This window comes from Tasmannia lanceolata, unplaced genomic scaffold, assembly GCF_043159265.1.
Source record: "Tasmannia lanceolata isolate RefF3 unplaced genomic scaffold, GAP_Taslan_0.1 ptg000011l, whole genome shotgun sequence".
NCBI classification, from domain to species: Eukaryota; Viridiplantae; Streptophyta; class Magnoliopsida; order Canellales; family Winteraceae; genus Tasmannia; species Tasmannia lanceolata.
The window spans coordinates 23858778-23884140 of NW_027518688.1; the positions used below are offsets into that span (position 1 = coordinate 23858778).

The 25363-nt window shown below is 40.1% G+C and overlaps 1 protein-coding gene across 2 annotated transcripts; it reads left to right on the forward strand.

Annotated features, from left to right (window-relative positions):
- Positions 1-1835: 1835 nt before the first annotated feature.
- On the forward strand, positions 1836-6987 carry LOC143886289 (uncharacterized). 2 transcript variants are annotated; one of them, XM_077390221.1, is made up of 3 exons: positions 1836-2842; positions 3370-6643; positions 6756-6987. In XM_077390221.1, the coding sequence occupies exons 2-3, from the start codon at positions 3554-3556 to the stop codon at positions 6762-6764; spliced, it is 3099 nt and encodes a 1032-aa protein (XP_077246336.1). In that variant the 5' UTR covers positions 1836-2842; positions 3370-3553; the 3' UTR covers positions 6765-6987. The 2 variants fall into 2 exon arrangements, with proteins under 2 accessions (XP_077246336.1, XP_077246337.1); XM_077390222.1 differs by having other exon boundaries at positions 3370-6631.
- Positions 6988-25363: the final 18376 nt, after the last annotated feature.

A 25363-nucleotide genomic window follows, 5' to 3' on the forward strand; every position in this document is an offset into this window, starting at 1 on the left:
CATCAGAACTTAGACACCCATTAGGCATGTCACTTATAACCTAGCTATGCTTAGGTGATACATATTTCTTTTATTTTATCTTGTGTGCCTTTGATTTCATCTCCGAGATATGCATGATTAGATAGACGTCTTCTCGGAGATATTCATTCCCATTTCATATGATTTTCCCCCAAAGCTCTTCAAAATTATTAAGTAAATGGCATAAGAGACCAGGTGTTTGCACTTGGGCGGATGAGGTGCTCTTTAGACCTTCCGAATTCGTAACCAGGCACGAACCTTATTTTATATCTCTGGTTATCCGTTGCAACAGAGCATAGTATGGGATCCAAGGCCCATTTGCCTTTTTCCTTGGATGGCGACTCTTCTTTGTTTAAGGTACGCCTCGAATCTGGGCTAATCCCCGAATCGAGAGGTATCTCACCTTTTGTATCGCCACTCATGCTGTGAGGGGCAATTCTTTCGAGAGTTCCCTGGTAGAGCTCTCCATTCACGTGGATGATCCTGAGACTTAGTGTGGGGCCCGTTCCCCGCCTCTCTCTCGGATCGGGGTCCACAGGCTGGCGACTCTGCTGGGGAATTCTTTCAAGATATTGCCTAACTCTGTTAAAATGCCATTTACTTAATAATTTTGAAGAATTTTGAGCTAAAATCATTATAAATGGGAATTTAATCGCTTAGAATCCAGGGGCACCAGATAGGTGTTTAAAACAAGGGATTCACACACTGCACAGCATACATCATTTTATTTTCTTTTCTTTTATTGATTTTTTTATTATTAGCTCCATGGGATAGATATAATGCGTACCTCATGGGATATCACTATCCAGATGGTGCTGTTGTATCTATTACCAAGCTATGCGCCAGTGCTGCAGTCGTAAACACTAGGCGTACTTGTGTTTACAGCAGCCGATGAGCAATGAAGCATACTATGTATAACACTAGGCGTACTTGTGTTATACATTTTAAGTATGGATCATAAGCATAGTACCGGATATATTGAGTCCGGAGCTCTACTTTCATTTTACATATATTATGTATATGAATATATTTGCTAACTTAGTGAAACCCAATTAGGATCTGCATGTGCGTATATATATATATATATATATTGCATTCATATAAGGACGAACATGTGTTGCTTACACATGTTGGAGCCTAGATCTAGGAGCCATGTCCTATACATAGATTATTGTAGTTCACCTTATGTGGCTACAACGCAGTCCTAGTACACTCACATGTCTGTATTGAGTCAAGTGTCTTGACTTTGTGGGATTATATTTATGGCTGGTGCCCCTGGTTAGGATATATATGTATATATCTATATATTGATTATCAGATTGAGGGCTTACTCTTTAGTAAGGTTTCCTTGTCTAATCTAATCAGTTGTGTCAGTCCTTTTTTTTCAGATCTAGACCCGACCAGTGGCTTTTACTTGCCCCTCTCATGGTCGTGGCCTCTCTGTTGTTCTATTTATTGAGATTATGTCCCTATATCTGTTGATTATAAGATCAGGACCTACTTTCTAGTAGAGATTTCTGGCTTTGATCAATCAGTCATGTCTATGCATCTCTCGGATCTAAACCTAGCTAGTGGCTTCTACTTGTCACCCTCATAGCTACGGTTTATTCTTTGACTCGGTGATCATAAAATTCATTTGTTTTTATCCCTCAGATTGAAGCTTCATTTATCCATTCTTTAGTTGTGTCATATATTATTCAGATTGTTTTCTTCTTTCGTCTTTAGATATGATCGACAGTTTGTCTGCTGTCTTTATGGTCATATTCTATTTTTGATCTCTTTGATCGTTCAGTTTTGACATCCATCTTCCAGATTTAGATCCGGTCTATGATCTACTTTTGTCATTTTGTGACCGTGGTCTCGTTTCTGAGTTTCTGATCATCTTTGATCAGTAGTGGAACATTCGATGTCATCCATAATATCCTTCTTATGCTTGATCGTTAAGTTCATTTTTATTCTTTATTTATTCGAAGTTATCTTCATTCCCTCATTATCCCGTCCTATCTTTGTGTCAGGTCTGATTATGGCAAACCTTTTGTTGGACAACTGGATAGCCGATACCATTAAAGCTCTTCCGCGTGAGCAGTCGCAGAGAAATATGGCTGATCATTTCATCAATTCGTTCACCTATTTGAACAGTCGGGATATAAATTGGAAGTTTCTCCAAGCAGCTGCTAGACTTTGGGATCCTGTTCTTCATGTTTTCCGATTTGGCCGTTTTGAACTTTGTCCCATATTTGAAGATTGGTGTACCATGCTAGAGCTCCCATCTGAGGGACTCTGGATCAAACCTTCAAGGATAGAATCTCCTCATGGTCTGTTTTGTAAACTGTTCAAAAATGAGACTGTGGATTCTCTGCCATGTTTAACGGATACGTGCGTAAAAATTCAAGACCTTATTAAACTTTTTTCGAAAAACGTCGATCCTACTAACTCTCGTTTTCAGGATTGCCGACGTAATGCTTTGATTTTTATGGTCTTCGCACGTCATGTTCTTCGCAGAAATTCTCATGTCGCATCTTTGATACTATTGGGAGTGGTAGATCAAATCAATGAGGGGAGGAATCCTATCCCTACCATGTTAGCAGAGACCTTCTTGGGATTAGATCTTATTGCTTCCCAAGAGATCAAGGACAATTTCAATGGATGTGTCAAGTTATTGTATGTCTGGCTTGGTGAAAAACTTCAAATTCTTCAGCGACAAAACCAAAATCCATATACCCTGAAGAATTTCCATACATGGAAACCAATAGCCCATCAACCTCAGTCCATCGATGAATGGCACAATTGGTTGCAACATGTAGAGGAGAGTCAGTTTCGCTGGGTAAGTCATTCGTGTTTCCATGTTTTTACATGCACTTACCCGCATTCATTTGTTTATCTCATGGGTACCGAGAAATCTTCCTTTTATGCACCCATGCGAATTCTCCACCAGATTACGGGAATTCCGTGTCCTCCCGGAATCATAGTCCCTCCTCTCTGTGAAGATCTCACTCCTGATCTCGTCCGATCCATTGTGGCTGCTTGGGGAAACAAAAATGTAGAAAGAAGGTTAGGTTTATCTCGCAAATTCCGACGTGGAGAAATATCGGAAAAGCCCGCAAGCAAAAGAGTTCGGATTGAGGAACCTTGAAGATCCGTATCATGTTTTGTTATTCTGATTTTTTGCATTTCTCATTTTTGTGAGTCTGTTATCCAGTTGTGATTAGAGATTAATATTTTTCATCCTTTGTAATCACAATTCGAATTTTATTAATGAAAGTGTGTTTTTGTCTCTTTTGTCATTATTTGATCAAAATAGTTTATCTCGATTATCAAAATTTTAATCTAGTGTTTATATTTCCATATCAGGATTCTTGATTGAGCAGCCATTGCTCCTAAGAAAATCCTCGTTTCAAAATCAACCTGGTCCCGTCAGTCCGCTGATTCCAGGCTGAGTCGTTTTTCTTCCTCACCAATTTCTTTTACCTCCCCTGCATTACCTTTCTCCAATCTCCAGGAAATCCCTTCGCCCGTTCAATTTACCCCTGAACAGATGGCTGAATCTGCAAACGCTATAGCTGAGATGAGTGAGATGATGAAGGCTATGTTTCAACAGATGAATAACATGAATGAGGAGATAGCCCGCCTGAAAAATGACAGAGAGTCTACCTCCAAAGAGCATGTAGCTCAGCACCCATCAGTTATACCTCCTCCCCCTCCTGCAATGGCCGGGCCCGCGGTCTTGAACGTCGAAGACGATCTTGATAATGAGCAGTATGAAGAAGAAAATCGTCATCCTAATCTGAATAGAGCCAATGAGGACAGAGCGATGGCGGACAGAATGGATAGGCTGGCCCAAGAGATGGAAAACATAAAATTTCAAGGCCCGAAAAAGTTGAACATGGCCGATTTTATGTTGTATCCGGGAGTCACATTGCCTCCTAGATTCAAAGTTCCGGACATGGATAAATACGATGGGACCGGGTGTCCTCGAAGCCATCTAATGTCAGTTCTTCCGCTTTTACAACAGCATGGTCTATCTCCGGAGCAAGTTGCTCTATTATTTCCTAGATCCCTTGTTGGAACAGCTAAGAAGTGGTTCCTGAGTTTGAAAACAGAGGAGATCCGAACTCTAGAGAGTATTGCAAACAGGTTCGTCGAACAATTCTCTATGGAAGAGGGGATCGATGTAACTAAGAGAGATTTGAAGGCTTTGAAACAGGGCCATAATGAAACTTTTACTTCCTTCATCCGTAGATGGAGAAGGAAAGCTGCCCAGATGACTCATCGGTTGTCAGATGAGGATCAGATCAAGATTGTGGTGAAAAACCTATCACCACAATATTACCACCATATGGCTATCCAATATTTCCTTGATTTTAACCATCTTATTAAGACTGGGACTCAGATAGAAGATGCATTGGCTAAAGGCCTGAGATCTAGAGTACCATCTGATGGCAGAGAAGGGAAGCGACCTGTGATGGCGCCGAAAGAGGTCCATAATGTCAATTATGTCAGGCCGCCCCCACCCAGAGTAGTTACTGAAGTAAGAAGGCCGACAATGGAGCAGAAGCCTCTTCGTCATTTCGATCCCCTTCCGTATTCTTTGTCCGTAGCTTTGAAGAAGCTATTGAAGGACAAGAAGATCAAGTTGCCTGACATTAAACCTCCTCCCAACCCGTTGCCAAGATCCTGGAGAGAGGATCAGTTCTGTGATTATCACCGCAACACTGGCCATATCACTGACAGGTGTTTAGCTTTGAAACACCAAATTCAGAACATGATCGATAGGAAGGAACTGTCAATCCAGTTACCAAATGTAACTAGAAACCCCCTTCCTACGCATGCAATGCCGCCTCCATCCTCGGTCAATGTCATTTGCGCCGAGGAGTCTGTCATTGATCCGGCTTCCTTCATATGTGCTGTGGAATCCGAAGAACCCTATGTTTGGAAATTTGAAGAAGAAGATCAGTGTTCAGAATCTGAAAAACCCTATGTCTTATCCTGGAATGACCCTGATGTGGCTGGGCCATCAAACCAATCCTACATTCTCCAGTGTGAGGATGAAAAGAAAGAAAGCGAATCTCTGTATGTCTTAAGGGTGAGTGATGATGAGGAAGAAGAAATACAAACCCCATACATCCTTAAGATAGATGATGAAGATTTGTTGTTATTGAACGATCAGTGCGATGAACTCCGCCACGTCACACGGGGTGGACGAGTCTTCAAACCAGCTGAGCTTAGAGTTGAAAATCCCGCTGAAGTTGCAAGAGGGGTTGACAGTCAGAGGCAGAAACAAAGACTTGATGAAGAGGAAGATAACCTACTGAATCAGCTTAAGAAAACCCAAGCTAATGTTTCAATTTGGGGTTTACTGATGGCATCGCCGAAGCACAGACAGGGTGTACTTCGTGAATTGAACTCGTCCCAGGTATCAGTTGAGATCACTCCTGACGAGCTGGTCGGTTTGGTGGCCATGACCAAGGCTTCAAAAGCCTTATCTTTCTCAGATGAGGACTTGCCGTCAGAAGGGAAGGACCATACTCGTCCTCTCAAAATTACCCTGCTTTGCAACCAGAAGAAAGTCTCCGAAGTACTGGTAGACAATGGGTCAGCTTTGAACGTGTGTCCTTTGAGCACTGCCACTACTCTGGGTTTTGGGCCTGAAGACTTCATTCCGTCTGAGCAAGGCATACTGGCATATGATGGGACTCGAAGAGATGTTATTGGAACATTGGTTACTGAGATTGTCATTGGAGGAGAAACTTTTGATATTGAATTTCAGGTGTTAGATATCAAGACTTCTTTTTGTCTGTTGCTTGGCCGACCTTGGTTGCATAAGGTTGGAGTTATCCCTTCCACACTTCATCAAAAATTGAAATTCATTCGAAACAATCGGGTGATCACTGTCAAAGGAGATCCCGAGCCAGAAGTTGGACAAATATCTCAAGAGCTTGTTACTGAAAACACAAGAGATATCAGTCTGACAGGATTTTCAATGGAAGTTTCGGCTATCACCATGAAAGAGGCTATGAGTGAAGAAATTATGTTTCTCTCTAGCACCAATACTCGGGTAGTCAAGATGATGCGCCGATTTGGGTATCTCCCAGGGGCAGGTTTGGGAAAGAATATGCAGGGTCCGACTGAGCGGCCCGAGTTGAAAACATCTGATGGGTTGTTTGGGTTGGGATATAAGCCGACTCGCAAGGAGGTGCAGGAAATGAGAGCCTACATGTTTAAATGGGCAGAATGTCGCCGCAAAGGTTTAGAGTTTCCAATGGGACCTTTCAGCAAAGTCATGAATGGTAGATTCCGAAAAGAGGGAGCTGATTGCCCTTATTATGGTTTCTCAGAGCCATGGTATGATGAGGATGGGACCAAGCTGCCGGGTCTTGAGATTTTCTTTGCAGATGAGCTGCCAGCAGAATTTTACAGTAAGCAGATTACAGAGGCAGTAGTGACAGAGGAACCAGACTCAGACTGGGTTGAAAATTTTGAGCCAGAATTCCTAGATTCTTTGTTTCAAACTGAGGCACCAGTCATTGCTATGATTGGAAGAGATGCACCTTTTCTGAACCCAGAGGACTATATCACCCCAGCCGAGGGACCTCTGGATAACTGGACCTCACAGGTTATACCCCAAGTAATCCCTCAGTACATTCCAGTCCCTTCAAAAGAGTCAGTTATTTTAAAGTATGTGTCAGTTTCTGAGTCCATCCCAGAGTCTGTCATTTCTAACTTTTCTTTTGATGCAGGTACTGTAGAAGTTGGGTCTACTTCTGGAGTGGGTGACGAGTCTGTCCTTGGTGGTGTCGAGTCTGAGTCTGAGGACGTATTCATTGATTCTTTGGCTGTACATGTTTCTCATCGCGTCGATACTGATGTCGGCTTATTTTTTCATTCTGTTTCAAAATCTGTAACGCCTGATGTGGGCAAGTCATCTGATGTAATCATTCATTCTGATGAAATAAAAGATTCTTTTGCTTACATTCCTGTACTTGTCTCTTCTACTGATCCTGCTTCTAAACCTGATCAAGTAACTAATAATGATAATCAAGACTCCCCCTCTAATGAGGTAGCCGACGAAACTCCCCTTGAAATCAAATGTATGATTCAATAAGAGGAGAATCGACGAGCTAAACCACTTGAAGAGGAAATTGAAACTGTAAATATAGGTGATGAAACCTTAATTCGGGAAATACGAATTGGCAAAATTTTATCTCCTGAGGAGCGCGAAGAATTAATTACCTTGCTAAAAGAGTTTAAGGAGGTTTTTGCTTGGTCTTACGACGACATGCCGGGATTGAGCGAGGATATTGTCCAACACAAATTACCTCTAATCCCTGGCATCAAGCCGAAGAAGCAAAAACTCCGAAAACTTAAAACAGAATGGGAGTTGAAAGTTCATGACGAGGTTAAGAAACTACTAGAAGTGAAATTCATCGAAGTAGTTGAGTACCCTGAATGGCTTGCAAATATTGTACCTGTACCCAAGAAGGATGGGAAAGTCAGGATGTGTGTCGATTTCAGAGATCTGAACAAGGCCAGTCCGAAAGATGATTTTCCGCTTCCGAACATTGATCTCTTGGTTGACAATACCGCTGGACATGCACTCTTATCCTTTATGGATGGATTCTCAGGGTATAACCAGATCAAAATGGCGCCTGAGGACATGATGAAGACGGCATTTATTACTCAGTGGGGGACATATTGCTACAGAGTGATGCCATTTGGTCTCAAGAATGCTGGTGCTACCTATCAGAGGGCCGCGACTACTCTTCTTCATGACATGATTCATAAGGAGGTCGAGGTCTATGTAGATGACATGATTGTCAAAGGCAGGACTCGGCCAGAGCATACAGTCGCTTTGAGAAAGTTCTTTGAGCGAATCCGAAAGTTTCAGCTTCGCTTGAACCCTAATAAATGTGTATTTGGGGTCACGTCAGGGAAGTTGCTTGGATTCATGGTCAGTGAAAGAGGAATCGAAGTGGACCCTCAGAAGATCAAGGCTATCCAAGAAATGCAACCACCAAAAACAGAAAAGCAGATTCGTGGATTCCTTGGCAAAGTGCAATACTTGAGGAGATTCATATCTCATTTAACTATGACGTGTGAACCCATCTTCAAGTTATTGAAAAAGAATTCCTCTAAGAAATGGAATGAAGAATGTCAGGAAGCGTTTGAAAAGGTCAAGCAGTGCTTGTCTTTGCCTCCTGTCTTATCCCCGGTCATTCCTGGTCAACCGTTGTTGATGTATTTGTCCATCACGGATACAGCAATGGGTTGTATGCTTGCTCAGCAGGAGGCAGGGTCTAAGAAAGAAAAGCCCATTTACTACATCAGTAAGAAAATGTTGGAGTATGAAATCAAGTACACTGTCTTGGAAAAGACGTGTTTAGCATTGGTCTGGGCGACTCAAAGGCTTAGACATTATCTTCTGTCGAACAAGATATTTTTGCTCTCACGGATGGATCCGTTGAAGTATTTGTTCGAAAAACCCGCTCTTACTGGAAGAACAGCCAGATGGTTGCTATTACTGTCTGAGTTTGACATCACTTATGTCACTCAGAAATCAATTAAGGGGCGGGTCATCGCTGAGCAGCTAGCTGATGCTCCTATTGAAGAGAATGCTTTTCTGAAGGCTGATTTTCCTGATGAAGAGATTATGGACATTGAAGAAGAGATTCCAAGTTCCAAATGGCTTATGTACTTTGACGGAGCCGTCAATAATCATGGTCAAGGAATAGGGGCTGTTTTGGTATCTCCAAAGAAGGAGTACATTCCGTTATCCATCAAGTTGCAATTTGAGTGCACCAATAACATGGCTGAATACGAAGCATGTATCGCAGGACTTGAGGCAGCATTGGCTTTGCGAATTCAAGACATCGATGTATTTGGAGATTCAATCTTGATCATTTGTCAAATAAATGGGGATTGGAAGACAAAAGAGGCGAGGTTGATCTCATATCATACTTATCTCGAATCTCTGGTCAAAAAGTTCAGGAATGTCACCTTTACTCATCTGTCAAGGACAAGAAATCACTTTGCTGATGCTCTGGCTACTCTGGCATCAATGTTGGACATTTCTGCTACAATGGAGGTTCAACCTTTAGCTGTAACGTTGCAATGGGCTCCAGCACATGTGAATGCCATTGAAATATCTGCCAGGTGTCCAGATGGAAAGCCATGGTATACAGATATCAGAAATTTCATTTCAGGCAAGGGGCATCCGCCTGAAGCTTCCAGCAAAGAGAGGAAGACTCTTCAAAAGTTCGCTGCCAACTTCATCATTTGTGGTGAAGAGTTGTACAGAAGGTCATTTGACGGTATTCAGCTTCTGTGTGTTGATGAAGATCAGGCTGCAGAGCTCATAGAGCAAACACATGAAGGTGTTTGTGGTCCTCACATGAATGGTAAGATGCTGTCAAGGAAAATCCTTAGACTTGGTTTCTATTGGCCCTCAATGGAAACAGATTGTTTCACATTCGTGAAGAAATGTCATAAATGCCAAGTCTATGCGAATCTTATTCATGTGCCTCCGTCAGAGCTGCATTCTATGACCTCGCCATGGCCATTCTCAGTATGGGGAATTGATATCATTGGCAAAGTCTATCCCAAATCGTCAAGTGGACACGAGTACATCTTGGTGGCCATTGATTATTTCACGAAGTGGATAGAAGCTGCTTCATTTGCTTCCATAACTTCCAATACAGTTGCGAAGTTCATTCGTGCGAATATCATTTGCAGATATGGAGTACCTCATGAATTGATTTCTGATAATGGATCTCATTTCAAGAAAGAAGTAGTGCACCTGTGCGAAGAGTTTAAAATCAAGCATCACAAGTCATCTCCTTACAGACCGCAGACAAACGGGGCTGTAGAAGCAGCGAATAAGAATATCAAGGTCATAATCAGTAAGATGACCGAGACTTATAAGGACTGGTCGAACAAGCTTCCTTTTGCTTTATGGGCTTACAGGACATCGATCAGATCCTCTACAGGTGTAACTCCATACTCTCTAGTGTATGGAATGGAAGCAGTCCTCCCTGTTGAAGTGAGAATCCCGTCTCTAAGAATTATGATGGAAGCAAATCTGCCAGAGTCTGAGTGGGCCAAAGCCAGACATCAGGAATTACAGATGATTGATGAAAAGAGGTTGAGAGCCTTGTATCACATCCAAGGGTATCAGAGAAGAATCGAAAGAGCCTTCAACAAGAAAGTCAAGGTCCGAGATCTGAAACCAGGAGATCTCGTCTTGAAATCTTATCGAGCACCGGTGTTTGACCCCAGAGGGAAGTTCAGACCAAATTGGTCTGGTCCTTACATTGTTGATGAAGTCCTGCCTGGAAAAGCTGTAAGACTCCTTAATGAAAATGGAGAAAAATTAACAGAACCTACAAACCTGGACCAACTAAAAAAGTACTATGCTTAGATACACCAGGAGGCCGTCTTTGATCGATCAGAGCTCAAAAGCCAACAACCTCAAAGTCAAAAAACCATTTGCAAACACTTTGGGCCTAAATAAAAAAAAAAAAACACTTTCATTCTTTGATAAACTCAAACCAGGGGCATCTTTTATGACTTGCGTCATAAAAGATAATAGCCTGAACTACGTCATGACCTGATCCCTCTCTACAGGGTACGTAGGTAGCCTGATTAATTCGGGTTCGGTCAAATCCTTCAAACCTTTCAAATCCTTAAAAAAAAAAAAGAAGGAAAGAAAGAACAAAATAAACAATTTTTGAAACCCAAATGGGCGAACTACGCGGACCTGATTCTCATTTCTTTGGGGATACGTAGGCAGTCTGGAAGGCCAGATTCGGTCAAATACATGAAAACTTACCAAATGTTAACCTGTTTGAACCCAAGCCTACCTAAAAGTCCTTCTGGTGTACTTAGGCCCAGGTTTGTAGAGAAACAGAAAGAAAATAAAAAAAAATAATGGAGTCTTAGACCCGCTAGACTGAAAACCCGCAAGGGCGGTCTAGGCAAAAGTTAGGGTCATTTGCCCGCTAAGCTGAAAACCTGAAAGGGCGGCTTAGGCAAAAATTAAGGCATGCGGTCCGCCAAATCGAAAACCTGAAAAAGCGATTTGGTCATGGCAGTGACTTCATAAAGGACAGAACCTCTGAAAGCCAGCAAGACTTTCATTTCTTCGGCGGCACTACTTCAAAGTCTGAGTAAGCACCGACAGAAATTCTTCTGACACTCTCAAGGCTAAGGGGGTTAAGACTAAGCAATCCAAGGGAATAATAACCATGATGGAAATACCGGAAAAAGGAATGAAACACCTTTAAATACGATTTTCAAAAGATTTTAAGAGTGGCAGACTGTACCATTTTAAAAAAATACTTATCAGACTAAGAAGCAGATTCAGTCTCTCTTAGAGTTTAAGTCATTGTGCCCGTCGAAGTCCTCATTTGCTGGTTATCCAAGTCTTTTTCTATGTTGAGTCAAGGTCAAATTCCAGAGTCCTGTGTGGTTAATATTCCTCCCAAGGCTGGGGTGATAAAAAAAATGAATGATGAATTTGTATCCCCTCAAGAGTGATGCGCAGCAGAGTGAAGTTCAGAAGATGATTGATTCTCAAGTCCATATGGCAAGTTTTCAAGCCCATATGAAATGGCAGAGATCGTCAGAATTGAAAGGCAATTGTCGGGCAGATACAGCCTGTTGTAAACCTGAAAGCTTTGTAACCTCAGATATTCGATGAAATGAAAATTTTTTAACCATTTCCTGTGTTTTGCTCTCTTACGAGTCTGTTATGGAAGTGTTTCATACTAGGGGCATCTTTTTATGACTTACGTCATAAAAGATATCAAACGTGATGATAACTGGGATAACTATTCTCAGCAAATGAAAACCAGAGAAGCTTGAGCATAATCTTTGAGTCAGGCTCTTCAATCAAATTATTTTCTTTTGAAGTCCAGTTTTTTAGAAAATTTTATCCCTAGTGGAGTTTAGAATTTACTCCTGCAATCGTCAAACCCTCAGCAAAATGCTTTTCACTCATTTTAAAAGGGTTAATACCTGAAATTTTCTTCAAGTTCCTTGAATTTTATCTTCAGCAAAGATCATGCATTTTCAATCATTCTTGGCAAAGAATGACTTATTCACCTTGTGAAATCGATCAAAGTTGGTCATTTCTTCAATCGTTTCAATGAATTTTCCTTTCAGTTAAAAAAAAATAATAAATAAAAATATATATGTCCGCCAATGGCTCCGCGATTTGGAGTTTGGTCATTTCTTTCACCATTTGAAAGATTTTAAAAGTTGTTTTCGCCAATGGCTCCGCGATTTGGAGTTTGGTCTTTTCTTTCACCATTTGAAAGATTTTAAAAGCTGTTTTCGCCAATGGCTCCGCGATTTGGAGTTTGGTCATTTTCTTTCACCATTTGAAAGATTTTAAAAGTTGTTTTCGCCAATGGCTCCGCGATTTGGAGTTCGGTCATTTCTTTCGCCATTTGAAAGATTTTAAAAGATGTTTTGCCAATGGCTCCGCGATTTGGAGTTTGGTCATTTCTCTCACCATTTGAAAGATTTTATTTCATGGCATTCAAGTCCATTTTCACATGGCATTCAAAGTCCGTTTTCACACGGCATCCAAAGTCATTTGAAGTCCATTTTCACATGGCATTCAAGTCCATTTTCACATGGCATTCAAAGTCCGTTTCCAAGCGGCATTCAAGACCGTTTTCACACGGCATCCAGATTCATTTTTCTCTTCAAATTTCAAGATCATTCACAATCCAAATCTATCCTTTAATGTTTTGCAAGAGAGGCTATCTCGTCAATATGTACTGAGTTAAGAGTTGGAGAGAGACTATCTCACCAGCGTTTGCAGAGTCAGAGTCCGGCGAAAGGCTATTTCACCGTGTTATCTTGTGTGTATCATTTTCAAAAATCAAAAATCAAAAATTTTAAACTCTTTAATTTTGGGCTGGCCAAAATGGTTTGTCTGTTCAGCTTTGACATTCGCGTGACAAGCACGCTCTGCCAAAGAGGGGCATCTGTAGACACCCCATTTTGACCGTGCCCTAATCCCTTCAGTTTGAGCAAAACCCCATCAAATCAATAAGGTAGAATCCCAAACTCCACCCTTAGCTAGGTTAGGGTTTCATCTAGGTCCCTGCAAAATTTCGTCAGAATCCGAGCGCGTTTGCCTAGCAAACGAACCCAGGCGAAGCCGTAGTGTAAAGCAGAAGAGGAGGGTGTTTTTATCCTGAGAGGGGGGCGATTTTATTCTGGAATAATTTTTTTTTTTATCCGGATGGGACGCGCAAAATCGCGCGCCCATCAAGTGGAGTGCCGATATCAAGTCTCGAAAATGTCTTTAAATACTGGTTTTTATCTCATTTTTTAGAAAAAAAAGAGAGGAAAAAAATATCTCTTCTTCGCAGAGAGAAAAGGAAAAACCAGATTTCATTTTCGTTTTTTTTCCAGATCCCTTTTCTCTTCTCTTCCGATCATCTTCTCAGACGAGGTTGCCGGAGCTCCGGCCTCGTTTTGGTATTGTATTCCATCACAGTCTTGTTAGATCTGCTATTCGATCATCTTTTCTTTGCTAGATTTTCGTTAGAAACCCTAGATCTAAAGCTCTAGAAACTTTTTTTTATCTTCTCTGTGATACTCGTCGGAATCCGGCAAAACTCCATGTAATCCGGTCTCTTTTTATTTGGATCCGGTGAACTCAAGCATTTTAGTTTCAAGAGATCATTTCCAGATCTAGAAAAATGAGAGAGAGAGAGAGAGAGAGTGAGAAAAGAGAGTTTTTAAGAGAGAAAATAGATCTCGTCTATTCCGATCAATTTTCTTCTTCTCAATTTGCCAGAGCTCCGGCTGAGTTTTCATTCCAATAGTCTTGTTCTTTTCCCTTGCCAACCTCATTTGCTGTAATTGTCGTTCATATCCTCTGTTAGAAACTAGCATTTGCATCCTTTTCTTATGAAACCCTAACTTGCCTTCATCTTCTCCGGCAAGTCAACTGGAGCTCCGGCAAAATATTTTTCTTTGTTAATCAGTTCATTTTACAGTTTTCATTAGCTTCCTTTACTGCCATTTCTTGTTCTAAACCTTAGAACTTATATCCAAAAGCTCATATTTCAGATCTAGCTCATCTTGACCTAGGTTTTGATAATTTGAATCAAATTTCTAAGAGAAGAGTGAAGTTACTTCAGATTTGTAAAAAAAAAAGGATCTATTCCAGCTGATCCAAGTGAAGATTTCATCGGCAGGAAGCTTGCTATCCATTGATGATGTCATTAGCTCAAAGGAGTTCAAAGGTCTCTGCTATTCAATTCTGTTTCATTCGATCTGAATCTCTTTAGAATTTCAGTTTTAAAGGTAAGATCTCTTAATTATATCTTTTATTTTACTCTCATTTCTTATTTATGTTGTTAATTGCTATGATGTTTGTGATTAGTGTCTTCGAATCCTCACTCTCAGAATTTCATTTGGATTGGCCCTGTGAAATCAGTAGTAAAAAGGGAAAATCTGTTTCTATTTTGAAAATTGAATAATAAAAAAAGAAGTATTGAGACTTTAGTTATCATAGTTTTTTTTTTTTTTTTTTTTTTTATTTTTTACTGAGGGGCCAGGTTTCATTTTTTTTTTTATTTTTTTCGAACAGTATAAGCCCAGCTTGTCTTATTTCAGTTGATTTGCATGGAATCCAATGGTTGAAGTATGTTATTTGGATACAATTGTCATTTAGGTCATTGATCATTGTGTGTTTAATATTAAATCAGAAATGAAGTAAGCCTGACCATAGATTTAATGACAAAACATTGTTGATTTGATTTATCATAGGCATAAGGTTTGATTCGAAGTTGCATCCGAATCACCTTCCCATATAGCAACTCACAATTTATCTACTGGACATGCTAAATGGTTTCAATTTATTTTGGGATTCATTAGTGGTTCCATTTTTCATGGTGTTTGGAGATATAGAGATTCCTTGAATTTATATTTTACTTGGTTTTACATTTTTGCTATCAAGGAAATGCTAATTTTTGGGCTTAGAATTTTGTTGCTATGTGTAAGATTTAATGACCATGACAAAGGCTTCAGGTTATTTCATTGTTATGGTTTTGAGAAGTGACTTCTTATATGAGAGGTTTTATTACCTTCTCTTGTAGCTTCAATCGCTTTTAATCTAGGAAATTGTTGTCTGAATCGAGTCATAAAGAGTAACCCAAACAACTCATGGGCAGAGAGAACAAGCTTTGTTGAGACAATTATTCAAATTATGATATCAGCCCAATCATGCTATGCAGGTCATAAGATCTCAGTTTTATTAAATGTTTTTCTTTGGTCCTATTCCAATCCTAGTTTCAACGTGACCTTCTATATCAAGCTGGGTGTTCGAGTAGCATTATGTTAGAAATTTGGCCTTTTGCATCAATCCAGACTTAATACCAAAATTCTTAATATATGTATGATCTGATCAAATGTGTGTATGTCATTAAATGGCACAGTGGTATATTGTGCTTAAGATAGGTGTGTTTTGAGTCTCATGATTCTCTTTCATCTCCAAATCAACAGATTTTTTTCTTTTTTACTTTCTTTTTCAACTCCCTCATCTCATCCAGCCGGACATTCTTTCTTCCTTAAATCTTTTTTTTGGATAGAGAGCTTTTTAATTAAAATCTTTGGGCAAACTGATCTTGATGGTTGAGTTTTACTAAGAGTAATCTCTTATGGGCTGAAACCTTTGTAGCCAAAAATTTCCTTAAAAAAAAAATGGTTCAAAAGAAAAAGTTGGAATACTTTTCTTTCTTGGTTGGCTGGGTGTTGCTACACCTTTATTTATTTTTTATTCTTATTTCATCAAAGTGATTTAAATTACAGGAATGTAGGCCATAAGGGATTTTTTAGATTCATGAACTTAAGAAGAATTTCTATTTCTATTGGAAAAGATTTAATTAAAGGACTCTAAAAAAGAAGAAGAAGAAGAAGATATTTCATTTTAAATCTTTGGAAGAACTTACCCGGTCGTGGTAATGCCTCTCCTTTCTTCTTCTCTCTCTATAAACTTGCATAGTCTTTAAAAGCTCTTAGAATTTTTCCATTCATCGCATGGGGCGATGAAGGCGATAGCCCAAGCCCATTATTCTATACATAAACTGCTGCCCTTTGATCTTTTTCACTAGCATATAGCTGCTGTCTATTAATGGTTCATTACTTGCTACCTCTTATTTTGCATAAATTGCTGCCCATTGGTTGTTTCACTAGCACATAATTGCTGTCCACTGATTAGTTTACTACTTGCTGCCTTATTTTATTTAAATAAATTGTTTAATAGGAAGAAGGAGATCAGATGACTACTCTATTCGATATTATCGACATGAGTACTGTCTGATCTCAAGGCGGGATTAGAAATATTATTATGTGTATGTGATATCAGATGATTACTTTGGCATCATCTGATTTCATTGGAGTCCCCGTATTGGGGTTTGTGGTTGGTTTAGAAGTGTTTGATATTGCTTGTTTTTACTTTATTAGGCTATCCAGCGGCTGGTCTGGACTAATTAATGATGTTTATCATTTTATGATTGCTTTAGATTGTGTATTGTTTTTTTTTTTAAATTCTTCTTTGCTTAACACTTGATTTATTTTTAGAGTGAAATTTGCAATTATCTGGTAGTTTTTTCTTCTCTCTTTGATAGACTAACACAGTCTTATAAGATTGCTGTTATTATTCTTTAGATATTAGAATCCCCTTTTCTTGTAGGGCGATGAAGGCGCTAGCCTAATCCCATCCTTAGGGGACTCTCTTAGTCCGAGTAGCCCTTCCCTCGTTTGTTTTTAAGACGTGCCCCGTCTTTTGAGATACCCTTAAACTTTGTCATTTAGAGCCTCAATTTAGGGAGACAGGCTATGTCTCAGACAGAGAAAGTTGTATCCTTTAGAGACAAGTTTTGTCTCATTAGTGAGTCTATCCTTAGGAGACATGCCGTGTCTCGTCAGCACCTCTCTTGGAGCTTATCTTTTTGTTTAGGAGTCTCTCTCAATCTCATTTTTCTTTCTAAACCTCATCTTTGTGCGTCTCTTGGTTTTTGGAAGAACACCTTGCTCGGCTTGGCATCATACCCCTTACCTTATGGGTATTGGGTTGCACATTTGTTGCACCCTAGGGCTAGGTAGCTGTCCGGCCCGGCTGGGTGTTTTACCTTTGCCAAATATGCACAAGGTCTCTTTTTCCTTGTTAGTATTTTTCTCTATCCTACCTCTGTGTCTAAGAGACTTACCTAGTCTCATTTTCTTGCTAAACCTCCTCTTTGTGCATCATTTGGTTTTGGGAGAACATCCTACTCGGCTTGGCAACATACGCCTTACCCTTATGGGTATTGGGTTGCACATTTGTTGCACCCTAGGGCTAGGTAGCTGTCCGGCCCGGCTGGATGTTTTACCTTTGCTAAATATGCGCAAGGTCTTCTTTTCCTTGTTACTTGTGAGCTTTATCTTGGCTTGATAGTCTCACTAGCACCCTTCTTTATCTCATTTTCTTTTAGGAGACAGGCTTTGTCTCATTAGCACCTCCTTCTTAGAATCTTATTTTCAGAGTTAGTCCTTTGCCTAGGAGTCTGTCCTTAGCTAGAGAGTATGTCTTTCTTTCAGGATTCAGTCCTATCATCATAGGGGTTAGGATTTTATCCAACCTCTCATCAAATCATGTGATTTTTATCCGCTCCTGCAAGGTATAGGAAGCTGTCCAACCCTTGCAGAGCTGTGTTTCTGTTCTTTTCCCTCGCAAAGCATAGGATGCTGTCCAACCTTTGCGGGATATTCAGGAGTCTGTCCTCCCCTTATGATGATAGGATTTGTCCTCTTGTGTCAAAAACTCAAAAAACACTATAAAACAACCAAAATATCAAAAACATCTGAAAAACCAAAAATCTCAAAAATCTTGAGTCATTAGGAGAGTAGTTAGGAATTCTGTTTCGAACTACGTTGGCTTGATCCTCTTCCACGAGGTACGTAGTGCAGCTTGAGATTCTTATCTCAGGTCCAGCCAAACCTTTGTAAATAAATCATTTACCCATTTTAAGAAAAAATACCAAAAATCTTCAAAACCTTGTTTTCAACAAGATCTTCCTCTAGAGTTAGGAGTTTGTCCTAGATAAAGAGTTTTAGAGTTTTGAGTTTGTCTTTGATGTGTTGTGTGGTTTGTTTGTGTTTATGTTAGAGTTAGGAGTTTGTCCTAGAGTTATAGGAGCGCCTCCGTCTAGTCAGTTGGCGATTCATATCGCCGACTGATGATTAAGTCTTGGATACGCTAGTGATCCCATTGTTTCCCTTAGGGCGTACAGCCTAACTACACATAGATTATAGGAATCACCTGCATTAGCTTAGGGCTAACCTGCATTTAGTTAAGACATATAGGGTGTCCTAAAATCTACAATCCATTGGAATTTAAATAATCACACAAGAAGCTTTAAGAACTAGTCCGGTCTTTTAGATCGAGTCTAGGATAGAGGTCTAGATGTCTTAGGCATCATAGCTTAGAATAGGTGCGAAGAACTACGTTGCCTTGATTCTCGTGGAGGCGGGGATACGTAGGCTTCTTTGGATGAACATCAGATCATCTAAAGACTCGGGCCTAGGTATAGATTAGAGTTTTAGGGTTGTATGGTATCGAGTCATTTTCTATGTTTTGCAGTGTTTTCTTACTTTATTGCGCAGACCTTATACTTTGTTGGTGTGTCATGCATGTGTTTGTTCATCAGAACTTAGACACCCATTAGGCATGTCACTTATAACCTAGCTATGCTTAGGTGATACATATTTCTTTTATTTTATCTTGTGTGCCTTTGATTTCATCTCCGAGATATGCATGATTAGATAGACGTCTTCTCGGAGATATTCATTCCCATTTCATATGATTTTCCCCCAAAGCTCTTCAAAATTATTAAGTAAATGGCATAAGAGACCAGGTGTTTGCACTTGGGCGGATGAGGTGCTCTTTAGACCTTCCGAATTCGTAACCAGGCACGAACCTTATTTTATATCTCTGGTTATCCGTTGCAACAGAGCATAGTATGGGATCCAAGGCCCATTTGCCTTTTTCCTTGGATGGCGACTCTTCTTTGTTTAAGGTACGCCTCGAATCTGGGCTAATCCCCGAATCGAGAGGTATCTCACCTTTTGTATCGCCACTCATGCTGTGAGGGGCAATTCTTTCGAGAGTTCCCTGGTAGAGCTCTCCATTCACGTGGATGATCCTGAGACTTAGTGTGGGGCCCGTTCCCCGCCTCTCTCTCGGATCGGGGTCCACAGTTTGCTTTTTGCTTTAGGGCTTCTCACTCAAAGTTAGAGCTTCCCTCCAAAAGGACTAAAGCCATGAGAAAACTTTAGTCCTAGATGGGAAGTGTGAGAGGGTGAGAGTGGCCATATATATACTTTCACTCTCTTAGTCTTGTGAATGAGAAAGAGGTCATGAGAATCCTACGCGCACGGATCACCCACTTGGGTCCGGTGGGCTTTTGGTATTACCACACACGCGCGCCGCCCGGCCCGGCTCGGCTCGGCCGGCCGCGCGCGTGGGCCGAAAGCCTTTTTATTTTCTTTTATTTCTTTTCTTTTTCTTTAATCATTATTTAATACTTTTTACCGTTTGAGATTCCTTAAATCTTGGTTTTGTGACCGTTTGGGAAACGTCTCTCACGCACTAAAAGAGTGCGACGTTTCATCCCAACGTGTCTCTTATTTTTCTATAAAAACGGTTTTACAGAGATAGAAAGACACAGAACGATTTCTTCTTCTGCTATCTTCTCTCTGGTTTTCCTTCTGGTTTTCCTTCTGGTTTTCCCCAATCTTTCTGATCAAGGCTTTTGGCACATATAAGCAAGTTGTTAGGCATCCGGGCTGCGTGAGTGCACACCCCTGGAGCGAGAGTTGTTGTATCCTGGAGGCATACGCCATCACGCCCATCTGCACCGTTGATTCGTCATAGTGGGGGCGAGATTTGCCTTAAGGACAGCGAAGATTCTTCGTGCCTCAACTCGATAAGTGATCTAACGATTTGTTCTTCCTTTACAGTTTATTATTGCAGAAAATTAGTTTATTATTGCAGAAAATTATTACTGTTGAAATCTGCTTTTGGAGTTACCAGATTAATTTCGTATAAGGTATTATCTCATCATAAATTACAGATTTGCACATCAATTTTTATAACAGGAATGGAAAATACTCTCTCATCCGAGACAAAATCTTTTGATGACATGGAATCATCTGAATTAGAGGATGATGACCAAGATCAAACTTAAAACAAAGCTAAAATATTTCACTACTCAAACAGTGAAGATGATCTAATTGAAATACAGGATCTAGAATCATCCGCTGAAGATGAGTCAGGAAGAGACAAGGAGTCTAGGCAAGAAGCTCGAAAGAAGAAAATATCATGGGTGGATGAGTGTCATCAATGAGTCTAGGCAAGAAGCTCGAAAGAAGAAAGTATCATGGGTCGATGAGTGTGATCTAGTCACATTAATCCGAGTTGACCAAGAGGACAATGGGGAAGAGGGCCAAGAACTGGAGGATTCAAATGTATCACAACACAGCAATTCCGAAAGTAAACCATGGTAGAAAGTTCCAAAGAAGAATTGGCAAAGACGCACTCAAAAGACCCTCACATACTCCCATCAAGCTAGCTGGTTATGTAACTCGAGAGTATTGAATAGTTTGAACTCTTACGTTTAGTGTTCTATTTTTTGTCTACCCCGAGTTTATAGATCTCTCTCATGTTCCAAGTCAGCGATGGCATACGTCTTGCGCTCATGAATGTATTATTTTTCTCTTTATCTAATAAACTAGTAGGGGTCCTCGCCAAACTCTAGCTTACCCATAAAAAAAGAGCCTCGTCATGACTTCTTCCAACTCTACGACATACGTCATCCTCACGGCCTTCTCTCAGTCTCCATGCGGCTTTGAAGTTTTAATCAAATGGCTGCTTGGGTTCTTGGCCGCGTCCGTGCCGAGTCGACTCCTTTTTACCTTGGCCGCGTTCCGCGTTGCACTACATCCGCATTCCGCATTTAGCCCCACACAGTCAATAAACTCATTTGACTCTCCCGAGTTATGACCTAGTTAACCGCGTCAACTGCGTTCTTGGCCACATCCGTGCCAAGTCGACAAGAATTTTTCTTGGCCGTGTTCCGCGTCACATCCGCATTTTTAAACACCGGAGACGAGCACAAATCTTCTTTTTTTTTTTTTTGAAAAAGCTGAAGAAAGCACCATTTCACCGTAGTGGGAAATCAAGGAAATCTCAGGAAATCATTTTACACGGTGAAAATTCAGATTTACACGTCAGCTTAACAAAAAAGATTTATGTTGAATCCAGCTAAACACTGCCTATTTCGATGGAAAAGTATGCAGGCACATTTTTTTTTCCCTTTTGTGTTTTGGAAATCAATTGAACAACCCTCAAGAACTAGTGTAGTTAAGAGATCCAGAACCGGAGCTTCATGGCAGATTATAAGGGGTGCGAATTATCCTACAGGGGTGCGAAGTTATCATTCCCAACTTGAATTATGGCAGACTTTAACGCCCTTTGACGCCAAAATCACGTTACAAGGGGTGTGAACTATCCTACAAGGGGTGAGAATTTACCATCACCCTTGTTTTTTGGTAAAGCCCCTTGAAGAAAACGCCTGTCATCCAACTTCCGTACAAGAAACATCCCACTAGACAAAAAGGCAAAAATCTAGAGGAGCTTGTTGTTCCGAAAAAGTTGGAGGTGGTGTAGATATCTTTTCACTCCTCTCAAGAAAGTCTAGTTTTTTCTAAAGCTGTCGTTGTAAACAATTATAAGGTGTAGTTTTATGGAAAATATAAAATATAAGATGTAGAACAGTAGAACGTTGAAATATGAATGGAGAATACAGTGCAGTGAGGTGGATCTCCCATTTACCGCGTGCATGAATTTTTACTGTTCTAACTTCTAACTTTTCCCTGGTAATGGGAAATTGGGAAGTGATATTTGCACCCACTTGGTTTGGTAAATTTTTACTGTTCTAACTTCTAACTTTTCCCTGGTAATGGGAAATTGGGAGCTGATATTTGCACCCACTTGGTTTGGTAAATTTTTACTGTTCTAACTTCTAACTTTTCCCTGGTAATGGGAAATTGGGAACTGATATTTGCACCCACTTGGTTTGGTAAATTTTTACTGTTCTAACTTCTAACTTTTCCCTGGTAATGGGAAATTGGGAGCTGATATTTGCACCCACTTGGTTTGGTAAATACACTCTTCGTTTAATTTAGAGTCTTCATCGGTCGTATGAACACTTGAAAGAGCCAAAGAAGATTCTAAACAAAAGAGAGGGGCTGCATGGGACCACATGCACCCCCATTGTTTTGATAATTAAGTACAGTCCTCTATTGTAGGCTTTTCAGCTTTATTAAAAGTAGAGGTGGAGGCCACTTCTTCTCAACCATTCGATTGCATCATAAAATCTGGCTAAAAAAATGTTCCCTTGTTAACAATCTCAACCCTTCAAATATTATGTGACTGAAAATCTGGCTAAAAGATCGGAAGGTCAAGATTGAAGAAGTATGTGATTTCAGTACGTTTGAAATCTTTTGTAGGGACCCAGGAGATTAACGGTTCAGATCACCATACTGAAGGGACCCACCTAGACTTTTGCTGCTGGTATTTTTCTTCTTTCGAACACCCATAAAAATGAAAAATGTCCTAAATTTGAAGAGGGGTGTATGGTACCAAAATTAGGGTGTGTAAATATCAGTCTACAATGGGACCCACTTAAGGAACATTAATTATGAATCACATAGCACTACAGCACTGGGCCCCCATGTGATATCGGGCATGATTTTGGACATTGTATTTGGTGGGCTTCACCATAACAGAAAAATCTCATTCAGGGGATGATCCCAGCCGTTCAAATAGGAGCTTAAAAATGTAGGTAAGATAATTGATCATTTTTTTCCATATTTCAAGTCCTTCTATTGAATGGTTAGGATCGTCTGATGATGATGACTTGTAAGCTATCGTACTAGTGGGTGGGTCCAACCAGTGACCAGAAGTCCGGCCAATTACACCATTGAAAATAAATCTTTGACCATCAAGCTTCCTTAGGGTTGATCCAACAAAAATCTCAATCATTGATTTTTGTAGTTCTTCATCCTATGTATGGCATGACCGTTCGACATGGGACCGAGCCCATATTGATTAATGGTCACGATTGCACATACATGTATGTTCACTTGTGGGCCCTAGAATCGATCATCATTCTCGGTCCATCTCTCCCCATTCCAATTAGCTACCGAAAAAGAAAGGAAATTTGATGATGGGGAGATGAAAAAGCCACTTGTTAGTGGTTTTCATTTAATCAAGCGATTAAGAAATAAATTACAAAATTAGGGATGTTAATGATGGAGGAAGAAGTTGTCACTTCATGAACATGTGGGTGGTGCAACCATACAACCACCGACTCAGGACGTGGGTCCTACATGCATCCATCATGCAGAGAATCGTGCATGAGATGGGGCCCACATGGAATGATTCAAAGCACAGTAGTCCCCCAATTATTGAAGGAAAGAGGTGGGCCTATATTTGTTGGCTGGCCAATTACTTTGTCTGCTGCAATCAAATTAATAGCTTTGTCCGAACCTTCATGAATGATGAAGCCCGCAAATTCCTGAAGGAAAGAGGTGGGCCTATATTTGTTATTTGTTCCGTCCACTCTGCTTCACCGTTCATATTAACAAAGAGACTCAAATACCCTTCACAGCACTTAAAACATATATTACCACGAGTTTTTTTTTTATGGTGTAAGCCTTATAGTCCCTTATTTTTTACAAAATACTGTACGGAACACATCATAGGATGATCCAAACCGTCCATAAGACGGAACACAACGTAAATAGGTTGTTCGCCAAAAATCATTTCCATAGGATGAGCCTAGCCCTCCGATCTATAGAGGTTTCTATAATATGCAGTTCTTTATAGATCGGAGGGTTGGGATCATCCTATGGAGATGATTTTTGGGGAACAACCTACTTACACTGCGTTCCATCTTATTGACGGTTTGGATCATCCTATCATGTGGTCCGTACAGTATTTTTTGAAAAATAAGGGACTATAAGAAAGTGGAAAATGTCTAAAATATTTGGGTGTTAATATCATCCCCAGCAAGAAAGTTTTCCATTTGTTACAGGAAAATGGTATCTGCAGTCTCATATTTTATAACGGCACTACTTTCGTTAATTTTTAATTTTGTAATTAACTGATAAAGGCTGTTAAAATTCCCTTCTTATATTGGTTAGGAAATTTATTAAGTTTTCAATTAAAAGAAAATTGGTCTGGACTATGATGGACATTGATGGACTATGATGGCAAAGGGATTCATGCCGGTGGGGCCTACAAGATATATAAACACTCCCAATGCTTCTCCAAGGGCAAACCAAGGTAGGGCCCACACGATAAACACTCTCAATTCTTCTCTAAAGGCAATCCAAAGCGGGGCCCATAAGATAAACACTCCCAATTTTTTTTGGTTGGTAAGCTGGGATCGAACCTACGACCTCAAGGTTGAGATACAAAGCCTCAACCATACATAATTAGTAGTAATGTCAAACAAGCAAGTTTAAGAAATATTTCACATATAGAGAGTTTTTCAATATTGGATATTGTCCTCCAATATTGAGGAGTCTTTTGTCTTGTTCCTTTGATTTCCTTTTTTTCTTTTTGGTAGGTAAGATGGGGTTAGGCAGGACCCTACCCCCACATATATTGAGGAGTCTTTTGTCTTGCTCCTTTGATTTCCTTGTTTTGTAGTCCTACTTTCATTGACAGCCTTGATTGTGGCCATTCCATTCTAATGAATGTCCACCATGTTAAAAATAAATATTTCACATGTATGCTTAGGGGAGAAAAACTCAAGTTCATATTTTTATATGAAAAATAATCAATGAATAGAGTAGAAAAGCTCTATTATTTGCATGTGATAGCTTGTATATTGTGATTTTGTAGGGTCAATGCAATCGGATATCTTGCAAGCAACAACCCAAGTGAGTTCATTTGTTTGTAAATAATCTTTTGTATTGTAGACTTCCAAATGTCCTATTTTGACACCACCTTGTTTTGGAATTGTACACCCTTTATGTCACGAATTTCTTAAGATTCGTATGGTTCCAAATAAAGCTGTATATTTAGCCCCTTTTATCACCGGGGACACCCATTTGCCAGTGTACTTTGCAATCAAAACCACTGGATTTTTCTGACATAAAGTACATTAGCTCCTTTTTTGCCATCGATATACTGACGCTGGGTGTCCCTGGTGATCAAAGGAGTGTAAATATCACTTCTTCAATTTTGGCCTTCCCTACCACTCTCTCACCA